This window comes from Camponotus floridanus, unplaced genomic scaffold, assembly GCF_003227725.1.
Source record: "Camponotus floridanus strain SB8 unplaced genomic scaffold, Cflo_v7.5 scaffold35, whole genome shotgun sequence".
In the NCBI taxonomy this organism is placed as follows: domain Eukaryota; kingdom Metazoa; phylum Arthropoda; class Insecta; order Hymenoptera; family Formicidae; genus Camponotus; species Camponotus floridanus.
The window spans coordinates 792,446-806,063 of NW_020229492.1; the positions used below are offsets into that span (position 1 = coordinate 792,446).

Genomic DNA, 13,618 nt, shown 5'->3' on the forward strand with positions numbered 1-13,618 from the left:
AGTAGATGAATAAAAACAATTCAAAAATTGGACACTTGAAAGAGGGGGAGGCGCGGGTCGCTTCTCGCTTTAAATATCACGTTAAATTCACGTTAAAATCCACGCGTAACAAGATAATCGGGCGAGATAAAACGAGTCAATTTGATTTCTCCCGCCGCATTTTCGCGATTTGTCTAACGTCGAAGATGCTCGTCGATTAGCGACGATGCACAGCCGGAAGTAATCTCGGTGCGCGCTTCCTCCTGCCACGTCCCATCCCCCTCGCCCCCCTTCGCCCCCTCCCACGTTATATCCACGCAATTATTCCTCGAGGAGGACTTTTCTCTCCGCGCGTGCATGCTTCATCGTCAAGTCGGAACGATCAGGGGATTACGGAGGCAATCTCGAGTACGATTCGCGATATTACGTATGTTTACATAATCACGCCCCCGTATTTGCGAGCCACTTCCACGCGGTTACACCCCCGAGAGGGTGAAACGAGGGGAGAGATCTTTCCCGCGCTCCCCCTTTCCCTTGTCCGATCGAATCTGGGATTATCGAGGCGATCCCGATAGGATTCGCGATGTTACGTGTGTTTACATATTCGTGTCGTTGCATCTGCGAGCTATTTCCGCGCGGTTAGAGAGAAAAGGGAAAGAAGAGGGCGAGTTCCCCTCGTCGAACGAGATTACGAGATTATCGAGCAATCTCGAGATATGCACGTTTTAGTGATGTATTAATCCAGCAAACACCAAATAACAGTCATATAACTGTTACGTAACATGTAACAGTTTATATTGTTGTTATATAATAGTTAAATAACCGATGTACAGGGTGTTTCAAGTGGTAAGCAAAATTTCAGGAATGGATTTCTCACACAGAAAAAAAAAGTCGAATCGAAACTTGTTTACTTAAACTAACGCGTTCATTGTTTCGTATATACGCAACAATTGCCAATCTTCTTCGAAGAGTTTAATAATTTTAAATTTCAACAATATTATCGTCTTATTTTAATAATTGTAATTGTCACCTCAAGAATATATAATTATTTAATTCTACTTTAAGAAAATTATAATCTTTGATTTAAAAATGTTATTTCCTAGCCAACATTGTTTCTTTTCCATTCGAGAAAATTAAATCTTAAATCATGAGAATATATTTTTCTCGATTGACCTATATAAAATGGCTTCATTCAAGAGCAATTATTCAAGCAATTATATTTTTCTTAAATTAACGCGATATAATCTCATTTCAAGATTTCCATTAAAACTAAATTTATTTTCAAAATAAGAATGTCCTTTTTTTCTGTGTATGCTTAGAGAAGAAAAAGAAAATTAATCAACATAGGTCCGGAAACGATTAGTTTTTGAGTTATTAAGATTTTTGTAATACAAAATTTTGTCTCATTTCTCGTCTTAGAAATCCTTTTACAGGCATCAACAATGTTTTGCAGGCCGCCGAACTTGAAAAACATTGTTGAAAAGGACATCTAATTGTAAGACGAGAAATGAGATAAAATTTTGTATTGTAAAAATTTTAATAAAATAAAATTTTAATTAAATAAAATTTTATATTATAAAATTCTTAATAACTCAAAAACTAATCATTTCCGAACCTATGTTGAACTTTTTTTTTCTTCTCTAAGCATGAGGAATCCATTCCTGAAATTTTGCCCACCACTTATGAAACACCCTGTATAACCATTATATAACTGTTATATAACAACAATATAACCGTTACATGTTATGTAATTAGGGGAAATTGCAACTAACAATTATATAAATGTTACTTGCTGTTCGCTGGAAAGATATATTCGGAGAAATATCCGCTTGCCCTTGCCCGATCCACCCACCCCTCCTCTCCCTCTCGCAGATTGCATGTAGGGCGTGCGCGCATTAGCAGTTTCCTAGGCAATCACAGGCCGGAAGTTGTCGGCGAAATTATTAGTCCGAAAAGCGGATACGCGAAGGAGAGAGAAGCCAATTCTCCCGCTCGCACGGAAGTCACCTACATCGACTTGGATGATTTCCCTCGACGAGAGCGACGGAGAGAGGGTGGTATCTCGTCTCGAGCTCCTACTCCGGAAAGTTTGCGCCTCCAACCCCCAATCCCCCGTCGTGATCGATGTACCCGATAACTTTACACACGCGAGGGACTAGTTAGCGTAATATAACGTCATGCGTGTAAGCGGATCGGGAGATCTAATCTGGCGAAATGGAATTTTGCAGGATCCTCGCGGAAGATTTCTTCCCGCGATCCCCACGTTCGACTTCCCTGATCCCGAGTCCACGTATGCGGAGAATGAAGATCGAAGCGATCGCGCCTCCAACCGAGTCGCTTTGAAATTCAAAACAATATCAAGCCGATACGCCTCGACTTTAAAACCGGACCATCATCGTCGACCTCGTTAAGCTTCGTCTCCGGTGAAATTCAATTCGTTTAACGAGCCAGAAATTTAGTATTTGAAAAAGCCTACTCCTCGATAGAGCAAAGGGAACGCCTGTAAAACAAGAAATCGTGTGTCTTAATAGGGGTAAAAAATGTGACATGATAATAGAAGAAGAGGAAGAGTTTGTTTCGGTAACGATAGAAGATTTCATAGAAGAAAAGCAAGAATCTCGATAAAAGAGAATGAAATAGAGAGGGAGAGAAGAAACAAAAAAAAAGAAGAAGAGTAGGAGATTCCAACTCGAAGAGGAGAACCTAGTTGGCTCCGAATAATTGTTTCCGGAACCCAAGTCTTCCGATATTCTTCCCCTTCGATTCCAGATTTATCGGAACAACAGACGTTCGAGAATAATCTCATCGGATGCAAAGCTTAAAGCCCTCTTTAAGAGGATCTTAGGAAGGATTTATGTAGCTTCAATGTTGGCGTTTGAGTGAAGAACGAAGAAACTTGGCAAGAATCCAAGAAATAATGCATACGATGCGAGGAATTTTCGCAGCGAGAAAGCGAAAGTGATTGTGAAAGGGAATCGACGTCGATTCTCCCAAGACTATTAGCTTGCGGAGAGGGATGCGGCAAGGTGCGTGTTGCCCGAGAAAAGGTCAAAAAGCCAAAGTTCACGGTCGGTGTCCACATATTCGGAATCGATGGCGAGGAATCCGACCTCTTCCGCGAGTCGACGATGCGATGGACCATCTAGGATTCCGTCTGCGGGGAATACGGTAAGTACCAGAGCAGAGGATATTGTTCCGTCTCGACGTAACCTTTTTAGGATTTTAATCGCACCGTAATTGGGCCGTAATCAAGCTGCAAGGATTCAACTTGTTTGTAAGGAATGATAGAGGAGAGATTCGATTGACGAGAAAGCACTCGGGCAGAGACGAGCTGTATCATCTTGAAATAGGTGCTTGCTTCGAGATAAGAGACTCACCTTGACAGATGTAACGGGGGCGAGGGTGGATCGAAGATCCTAGATTCCGACGAAGCGAGGATTGCCAAGGGCAGCGTGACACAGGCAGACCACAGCCGGCGGTTAAGATGCGCGAGCGCGTGCCTTGGCCGTTGCTGTTCCTGACCTTGTCGCTGCAGCGGTTATCGACGGTGTCGTTGATGCAACCGAGGATGCACAGCGAGGCGGTGCTGATACCCGGCGACATCGTGCTGGGCGGACTGTTCCCGGTGCACGAGAAGGGCGGTGGCACCGCGTGCGGGCCCAACATCTACCATCGGGGCGTCCAACGTCTCGAGGCGATGCTGTTCGCTGTAGATCAGATCAATCGGAAGGACGAGATGCTGCCGGGGGTTAGGTTAGGGGTGCACATCCTCGACACGTGCGGCCGCGACACGTACGCGCTCAATCAGAGCCTGCACTTCGTCAGGGCGTCCCTGTCCAACATCGACATCAGCGTCCTGGAGTGCGCGGACAGGTCGACGCCCAGGGTGAAGAAGACCGCCAGCGCGGGGCCCATCTTCGGGGTCATCGGTGGTTCCTATAGTTCGGTATCGCTACAGGTGGCCAATCTGCTCAGGCTCTTTCACATCCCTCAAATATCGCCGGCTTCCACGGCCAAGGCGCTCAGCGATAAGACCAGGTAGAGCTCTTCCCTTCAAGTTAGAAGCTCAAGTTGTAATATAGTTTTTATTCGTGGATGTTAGATAAATTAAAACAAGGAAATGAAAAAATTAAAAGAATTTAAATTAAAAAAATTAAAAAAAGAAATAACCCATCGTGCCTGTCGAGTAAAGTGAGAAAATAAAGTTGTGTAGAAATATACCGAGTGTTCTCGTTGAGAAATAATTTTCTTTTCTCTCGATATTATTTTTTGAAAATTCAAATTAAAAATTTTATATAAGTAAAAGAGAATTTAATAAGGAACAAAATGTAACAAACGTGATAATAAGACGACGACTGAAAGAACGATGAAACAATTTTTGCGTCGACAGACATAAATCATTTTGCACACTACAATTGTGACAGAGGGCGTAATTAATTATACATTAATTATATAAATTTGCATTCGCGTGGCTCGTATTATTGGAATGCATATTTTTGCGAATTTCTACTTCACGTTTCTGTTCTCTTTAAAATTCATAGTTTCTGAATAAATTCTAATTCTGTCGGAAAAATTCGTAGCTTGATGAAGATCTGCAATTTAATTAAATATAAAATTGCTAAAAAAAAGTAAGGAGATAGTATTTCACGTGTCGATGAAAAATACTTGCATTAAAAATGTTTAAATCTCCAGTCCTGGAAGATACACTCTGGAGATAAACTCTCCAATTATTGGCTCTGACAATCGTTGATTCATCGGGTAAGACGTTGACTGTAATTAATGTGAACTTCTGACATTTCTATCAAACGGTTTCTGACGTTGTTTGCCGACATCGTGTATGAGTGTCATTAGAAAACTTTCAAGTTGTCCCTGTTTAACGTTCTATGTGGCTTTAACAAGTACATATTTGAAGATACAACAAAAGCGTACGACGGGAGGAATTGGACAATATTTAAGAGCTATGAATTTTTATAATTAATCCTTTGGATTCCTTATCATTAATCTTCTAGAGTAACTAATCTCTTAATTTTAACCATCACTTTACAGAAGCAATTGTCAATGATCCAGGATTAAGGAAATTAAAATTAGTTATTATTTGATCAAAAAATTATTATTAATTTGTCAATGATCCAGGATTAACGAAATTAAAATTAATTATTATTTGATCAAAAAATTACTATTAATTTGTCAGTGATCCAGGATTAACGAAATTAAAATTAATTATTATTTTATCAATGATCCAGGATTAAGGAAATTAAAATTAATTATTACTTGATCAAAACATTACTACTAATTTGTCGATGATCCAGGATTAAGGAAATTAAAATTAATTATTATTTGATCAATGATCTAGGATTAAGGAAATTAAAATTAGTCATTATTTTATCAAAAAATTACTATTAATTTGTCAAGAATCCAGGATTAAGGAAATTAAAATTAATTATTACTTGATGAAGAAAATTACTATCCTCCTTCAAGATTTATAAATAAATCAAATAAAAATATTCTTGAATAATGTAAAAATGATTTTGTGATAGCTTCATGAAAATCCACGATTACTTATAAAGTCGATCATGAATACTCGAATGGAATCAAGTCGAGTTCTCACGTGTCTTACATTCGCCGGTGATTCCTCAGGTTCGACTACTTTGCGAGGACGGTACCGCCGGACACCTTCCAGTCGATCGCGCTGGTGGACGTGGTGAAGAGCGCCAACTGGTCGTACGTGTCCACCGTCTACTCGGAGGGCAGCTACGGCGAATACGGCATCGAGGTGTTCACGCGCGAGGCAACGGAACGGAACGTCTGCATAGCAGCGGCGCTCAAGGTACCCAGTGCTGCGGATGATAAGGTGTACGACGACATCATCCAACGTCTGAGCAAGAAGCCCAACGCCCGCGCGATCGTCCTGTTCACTCGGGCGGAGGACGCCCGAGGTATCCTCGAAGCCGCGAAACGGTTGAACCTCAGCCAGCCCTTCCAGGTCAGACATGAGGAGAAAAACTCCCCCAGGTAGCCCTATAAAATCTCTTTCTTCCTAAACCATAATAACCTACCAATATCTCTGCAGTGGTTGGCCAGCGATGGCTGGGGTCGACAGAGCAAGCTGGTCGAGGGCCTCGAGGAGGAGGCCGAGGGTGCCATCACCGTCGAGCTGCAGTCGGAAAACATCCCCGGCTTCGACGAGTACATGGCGTCGCTCACCCCCGAGAACAATCGACGGAATCCTTGGTTCGGGGAGTACTGGGAGGAGGTGTTCGGCTGCCGCTTGAGGAGGTACACGCCGAGCATGGAGCGTCTCAGTCAGCAGGTGGGCTGGAGGAGCGCCAATTCCGGCAATCAGAGCCTCGCCCCGTGCAAGCCCGAGTTGAGGCTGACGGCGGCCAGCGGCTACGAGCAGGAATCCAAGGTGCAGTTCGTCGTGGACGCGGTGTACGCGTTCGCCCTGGCCCTTCATAATCTACGCCGAGACCTCTGCCGCGACCGCGTCGAGGGCCTGTGCCCGTCCATGGCCAACTACGACCGCGGCGCGTTCTATAGGAATTATCTGCTGAACGTGTCCTTTATAGGTGAGTCCGATGAAACGGCAGAATAATCGGGGACGACGCGACGCGCCGTTTGTTCGCCTCCCATTGTCCGTCGCCTTTCTCCACCCCCGCTCTTCTTATCGCTCTCTGTCGAGAGCGCTGGAGAAGCGCCGGGAGGAAGGAACGCTAAGGAAATATCGAAGGAATGACATAATTGATCTTAATGTAAAAAAATTGAATACCCATCGTCAATCTTGAAGAGTGAAATAACACGACGGTTAAGCTTTTATATCGGGCATAAAAATGATTGCTCGCTGGATCAATACTCGGCTCCCTCGTCACTTTTACCTTCGAAGACTATTATGATTCCACGCTTCACGTTTGTACATTTTTCAAGCGACGTTTGCCCAAGCTTTCTGCTACGCACGACACATACTTGACGAGCTATCGCCCTCTCAGATCGCGTCGTTAATTCGGTTCGAGAGCCGAATGTCGTTTCAGGGCTCGCGGCTGAATCCGCGGTCATCACGATCGTCACGATTTTGCAGACGACGCCGGCAGCGAGGTGAAGTTCGACGAGCACGGGGACGGTCTGGCGCGATACGAGATCCTCAATTTTCGAAAGGGGACGAACAACAATGGCACCAACGGCTATCACTATCGGGTAAGGTTCATTTGGAGAGCAATCATCGCGACACGCCGTTATCGCTCTCCCCCGCCCGTTGCATAATTGAACAAACCGTCTCCTCTCGCCGGGAGCGATAAGTTGAATTGGGACTCCGAGGAAGCCACTTCGGCTTCTATAAAGTTTCCATTTCCACGTCATTCCTTCCGCGGATGGGATGAAATTTTCCGGCGGTCGGGCAATTTTGACTGTTCGAGGCTCAAATTGGTCGGATCCCCTCGGGTCTGAAAAATTTATTTCCAACTCTTTTCGGTTATACAGCAAAGTTGTGCTTTATATTTCGATGGGATTTTCGAATTCAAAATTAAAATTCTTAAAATTCGACGCTTCAGAGATGAAAAATTGGAATGTCATCGGAAATGCTATATCGATTTCTTGCATAATAATAGAAATAATACTTGGATTTAAATAAACGTCGATATAAATCAATTCTATGGCGATCGATTGTTTTAGTTTTCCTGCTATTTAATGTTTGTTAATTAAAAAAATAGCGATATACATATATGAAAGTACTTAAAAGTCATTTTGGATATTGGTTTTTACACGCCTGCTTTCGATAATACGCGTGTAAAGTCGGCGCGATCGATGATGCGACGCGGAATCGAATAAAACGAATGCGCAAAGGGATGGCTCTGCCTTTTTAACGAGTAATTAAAGTTGCACCGTGACTGCACTTTCGAGAGCCCTGAAAACTTGTGAGAAAACGCTTTCCACCAAGGAAAACCGATGCGAAATTGGATCCTCGAGCTCTAGGACAAGAAAAATATGAGGGTGTTTAGAGTGAGAGAGAGAATCGGAAGTAATTAGCCAGTAATTTAAGTTTAAAAGTAAAAAAAAAAATCCAACGATAACAAAAATGTTTGAAAATTGCACGAAATTGTATTATAATTTATAAGCAATTCTACCCAGAAGTATATTTATATTATTTTGATATTATTTTGTTTTACTACTGTAAATATAACAATTAATTGTGCAAATGTCATTTTGAAGTTGCACATTTTAAATATAAAATATTCATAAAAAAAAAACCTTGGAAATTTTTTATTTGATTCTCTTTCGATGAAATGTAATTTCTGCGCAAAATATATAATCGCGAGGAAATGTTTTTATTACATTATTCCACCGGAATAAACTTTTTCCATCAGGCGCGTAATTAAAATTAAGCGCGACAAAATTCAAATCCCTCTCTGTCTCTTTTTCATTTGGCGCAATTGGCCAAAAAATTCGAGGGTTTGATCAGCTGTCAAATCTCGCGGGCGGAATAGTCGATCGAAAAATTTGCGTATCGGAAGCGAGCGAGGATACATGCGACATACGGTGACAAATCAATGGCCGACAGGTGGTGGGCAAATGGTACAATTCCCTGGACATTCGCACGGAGGAGATGGTGTGGGCGCGGGGGACGAAGGATATACCGATCTCCGCGTGCTCGCTGCCCTGCGAGCCAGGTATGATAAAGAAGCAACAGGGTGACACTTGTTGCTGGGTCTGCGATCAGTGCGAGGCGTACGAGTTCGTCTACGACGAGTACACCTGCAGGGACTGCGGCCCGGGATACTGGCCGCATCCTGACAAACGGGGCTGCTACCAGCTTCCGATCAAGCATATCAGGTGCGCGACTTCATGTCCTCTTTTTTTTCCTCTATGAAGCTTAAACACTTGACGTTGCTATCGATCCTAAAATAAATTTTACTTCAAACAGTATAAAGATTTTTTTTTAAAGAGTAGGATTTACAGATATTGATTAACATTATAATAATTATAAGAATTAATATTATAATAATATTATAATAAATTAATATTATTATAATAATATTATAATAAATTAATATTATAATAATATTAATTTAATTGGAAGAATAATATTTTTTTCGAAAATATACAAGACCAACTCATTTTAAGGGGATTATTGTCCCATTTTAACCAAAAGATAATTACTCAAGAATTCATCTTTCATCAGGTGGAGCAGCGCCTTTGCCATCGCGCCCGCGGTGATATCCTGCCTGGGGATCGTGACGACCCTGGCGGTGGCGTGCCTGCTCTTTCAACATCGCGACACCCCGGTGGTTCGTGCCTCAGGACGAGAGCTCACCGCGATCCTGCTGGCGGGCGTCCTCGTCTGCTACCTGAACACCTTCGTGCTACTCGCCACCCCGACCACGGCGATCTGCGTCCTGCAGCGCTTCGGGATAGGTGTCAGCTTCAGCGCCATGTACGGTGCCCTGCTCACCAAGACCAACAGGATCGCCAGGATCTTCGATTCGGCCTCGCGGTCTGCCGTCAGGCCGCGGTACATTAGTCCGACGTCCCAGGTTTGCATCGCGGCTGCTCTGATCGCCTTTCAGGTAAGTGGATCCCGATCCTGATGGGATAAAGTTTCCATTTCGAACCGAGCTTTAAAAGAACTTTGCGTCTTCTCTAGCTAGCCAATTTCCTTTAGTTTACGTTTATTTACTCGTTTAAATCAAACACACGAGCTTCTCGTAATGCGTAGCATGAAATGAAATTAGGACGAGATTGTTAATTAAAACGAGTAATGCGAGCTTGGATAATTATAAGGCGATTAATTGTTCGGAGTTAAATCATCCATGCAATTTAATGAAAATCTCTAGTGAGATAATACCTGTTTATTTGTTTGTTTATTTATTTATTTATTTATTTATTTATTTACTGAATGATATATGCTGCATATTGAATAAAAAAGGAAGTGAAATATATGATTGTTAGCACAATTAATCAACCGATTGTAATAAAATCGTCAAATTAATTAGGAGATGTAATAACATTTATAAAGATTTGATAGAGGGAAACATCGAGCAATCGTAAAAGAAAAATACAAATTTAAAAATTAAAAAAAAAAATTAGTTAAAAAATTTAAAATTTAGTTAAAAAAATACAAATTTGCAATTTTAAAATTCCAATATTCGAGGGAAGTTTCCTCAGAATAATTTTTAATAAGAAAAGACTATAAAACCTTCGCGTCGAGGCGAAGGATATCCCAACACATTTCGGTTCGAAATGGGCGCTTTGTCTTCTCGTCCGTCGCGAGACATAGACACAGACAGAGATGACTTTTCCGAGGTGGTGCTCACGCTGATCTGGATGATCATCGAGCCGCCGGGCACCAGGTACTCGTATCCGGATCGCCGCCAGGTGATCCTCAAGTGCAACATCCAGGACATGAGCTTCCTCTTCTCCCAGCTGTACAACGCCCTGCTGATCCTCGTCTCGACCGTGTACGCGGTGAAGACCCGCAGGATACCGGAGAACTTCAACGAGAGCAAGTTCATCGGCTTCACCATGTACACGACGTGCATCATCTGGCTCGCCTTCGTGCCCATCTACTTCGGCACCGGCAACGCCCACGAGACGCAAATCACCACGCTCTGCGTGGCCATCAGCCTGAGCGCCTCCGTCACCCTCGTCTGCCTCTACTCGCCCAAGGTCTACATCATCGTCTTCCAGCCGGACAAGAATATACGCGGCAAGGTCTGCATGGGCAGCACGTTCAAGAAGCAGGGCAGCAGCGCCGGCGCCTCGTCTATGACCAAGTGTGAGGGTCTCCGACAATATGATCTCTCTCGAGTTACGTGGTTTCCGTCCAGGAAAGGAAGGGAGAGGCAAGGGAGTTTCTCTCGTAGATCTCCTGTTGGCGAAACAATTTGCCGCGCGGCGCGAATCGATACGAGAAGGGAAAGACCCTTTCCTTTTCCTCTCCTATCCTGGAAACCCGACAATCGATCTCTTATCTTTCCGCTGCACTCGATTTATATCATCGTCTCGTTTGATGGCGCGTGAATAATGTGCGCGATAATTAGATGCTTAAAATCTATAAATCAATGTTTTTGCTCTCGTTTTCAAAAAAAATCCTCAGGAGAAAATAGCGGAAGAGATGATGAAGACGCGTAAAAGGCAGGAATAATTATATTGCTCGAGATGCATTTTTTTAAATATGAATTTAATTAAGTTCCGTCCGCGAACTTGACAATCGCAGGCTCACGTGCGTCGCGTTTCTCTCTTTCTCTCCGCAAAACAATAATGATATGAAAATGACATTTCAAGGTACCTAGCTTTAAAGGGGACCTGTAGCGTCGATCCGGCTTCGGAATTCGCGACGCATCCGAAAAATCCGACATGACACGATGTGACATCCGGAGCTGACGACGACGAGGATGTCGATGAATCGCCTCGTCATCCCATTCGGGGCTTTCGCTCGAAAGAAAGTAATCGATACGCGGGAGACGGTTTGATATTCGATAGCGTGACGGCGGCTGTGGATGTAACAGCTCCTAGCTGGAATCTGGGCCAATCCTGGCGCGGATTTAGAAGCGCTTTTCGCTTATTAAACATTTTATTTATAATGCAGATCCCCGCACATTTATTTTTTTTTTCTCCTCCTCGCGAGTTTCATTCACGTTCTTTCTGAATTCAATTGATTCATTCAATCAATTCATTATTCACGCGCTATAAATCATTCGGTTCCTACCGTTGCTTTGTGATTAACAATCGTTGATTATTACGCGGCAGCGGCTACGCAATCGTGAAAGGGATTACAGAGCGAGAGCTGGCGCTAATGGTTGGCTAGGACGATTCCCTGTCCCATAAGCGGTACTAAATTATTAAGTTAATACCGTCTCTCTGCTTCAGCCCTTGTGTAAATTTATAGGTGGATTATTCCGGGGAAATTCGGGAAATTTCGTATCACGATGCGTGACTGCATTATATACGAGCATTACATATCACGGCTTATATTATGAGACAATGATTACGTAGGTCCTTTTCTTCATCCTGCGGATGGAGTGAGAAAGAGACGTGCAAAGATACTCGAGAAAATTTCCGTTACCGATATATTAAATTAATATACCACGCATATGTGCTCGTGAAACAATTATTAATCCATATTAATAATTTAACGTTTCAAGATACCGGAAAATTCAAAGGAAAATCATATTAGTTAGAGATACGTATTAAATGATATTAATTGTTAAAATTTAATTTAATTCTTTATTTTAATTTAATTTTTAATTTTTCAAACGAGATTTTTGCCTTTCCAGAAACGATGGAAAAATTATTTTAAAAAATTTTAAATAATATGAAATTAAAAAAAAGAGGTTCATACGATATAAATCAAATGAGATACAAAGGCTAAGAGCCAAACGCCGGTGTAGAAGCGCAAACAAAATTATTATTATTAGCAAATCACATTAAATGTTAACAAATTTAGAGATAGAAAAAATAAAAATAAAAATACATAAAAAAAAATTTCCTTCTCGCTTATCGCAGTTGATTACGCTTTAATGAAGAGCCGGGGATGAAAATCCCAAGGGGAGGGTAGCAAATGCGTCGCGGTTCCGTGCACTTACAATTAGCCTAATACAGTTCACTCTTCTCACAACTAATGGCTAATGAAATTTTCATTTTGCAGACACAGGCTGCGAGTCGGCGAGCGAGAACGTGCCCTTGCAAAGTGCCCTAACCGCGGCGGTGCGGACGTCCGTGGGAGTCACCGAGATCTCGCTAACGTCCAGCACCATCAGCAGAACTAATAACGAACAAGTGGCGCAATTGTAGACTCATACACACACACTCACATACACACATGCGTGCACGGCCTTCGTAATTATGTAAATCGTTGAACGCCGAGGCGCATTCGGAAAGATTAAGATTGATATGGAATTATACACCCCCGACCCGTTGATGCTTCAACTTTAATTTACTTATTAAAGAGATTAATAATTGAATTAAAATTTGAAAATCAACTTTGAAGACGCTGAGCGTCTCGCGATTATCATCGTTATCATTCATAACATTCTATTGTCAATCGAGAAAGAGAGAGAGAGAAAGAGAGAGAGAGAGAGAGAGAGAGAGAGAACGAGAGAAAGAAAAAAGAGAGAGAGATATCGAGATTATTGATCGTTATCATGATCGCTGTTGTCGTTATTGTTACTGTTATTGTGCATAAATTATACGCATACACATAGGACATACACATGTACGTGCATTTATCGATCAAGCTGATATACCGAGTGATCCACTAATTCTAGTCGAGCACCTCACAATATGTATGATTTGGATTGCGCGAGATGTATACATAAATGTGGTTTTCCGCATCGATTTCTTACTTATTTATTTATATATTTATTTCTTTATTTATTTTTTCGAAAAGGAACGTTCAACGTTCTCCGAGAGAGCGCCTTTCGACGAGATAATCGTATATACAGCGGACAATAAATAAATGTACTTAAAGCGAACGCATTTATCGGAACCCAGTATCGAGTGTATTAATCGAGAATACATTGTTCCCACCCGGTTGTTTCTCAACCTCCCTTTTCGTACTTGTTTTAATAATCGCGACTAACAAAACTGATCAAACGTATTTTCAAAAAAAATTCATTAAAAAAAATTCATTAAAAAAATTATCTGGAGG

The 13,618-nt window shown here is 42.1% G+C and overlaps 2 protein-coding genes across 3 annotated transcripts in view; one reads left to right on the forward strand and one right to left on the reverse strand.

The window, feature by feature from the left end:
- Positions 1-3,490, reverse strand: part of LOC105254230 (cysteine protease ATG4D) — an 18,692-nt gene extending 15,202 nt beyond the window's left edge. Inside the window, exon 1 of the mRNA XM_025410830.1 lies at positions 3,357-3,490. The gene's annotated coding sequence lies outside the window, so the exon portion shown is untranslated. The remainder of the gene's footprint in view (positions 1-3,356) is intronic.
- LOC105254229 (metabotropic glutamate receptor) lies at positions 3,421-13,453 on the forward strand. Of its 2 annotated transcripts, XM_025410828.1 has the most exons (8): positions 3,421-4,017; positions 5,617-5,962; positions 6,050-6,548; positions 7,055-7,170; positions 8,531-8,802; positions 9,152-9,536; positions 10,273-10,744; positions 12,617-13,453. In XM_025410828.1, the coding sequence occupies exons 1-8, from the start codon at positions 3,464-3,466 to the stop codon at positions 12,760-12,762; spliced, it is 2,790 nt and encodes a 929-aa protein (XP_025266613.1). In that variant the 5' UTR covers positions 3,421-3,463; the 3' UTR covers positions 12,763-13,453. The 2 variants fall into 2 exon arrangements, with proteins under 2 accessions (XP_025266613.1, XP_025266614.1); XM_025410829.1 differs by lacking the exon at positions 10,273-10,744.
- The last annotated feature ends 165 nt before the right edge of the window (positions 13,454-13,618 follow it).

Excerpts from the sequence above, each read along its gene's own strand:
- LOC105254229 (XM_025410828.1), top strand. The coding sequence starts at position 3,464 with ATGCGCGAGCGCGTGCCTTGGCCGTTGCTGTTCCTGACCTTGTCGCTG. Across the intron at positions 4,018-5,616 it reads GCGCTCAGCGATAAGACCAG|GTTCGACTACTTTGCGAGGA; the intron begins GTAGAGCTCTTC and ends GTGATTCCTCAG. Across the intron at positions 5,963-6,049 it reads ACCTCAGCCAGCCCTTCCAG|TGGTTGGCCAGCGATGGCTG; the intron begins GTCAGACATGAG and ends ATATCTCTGCAG.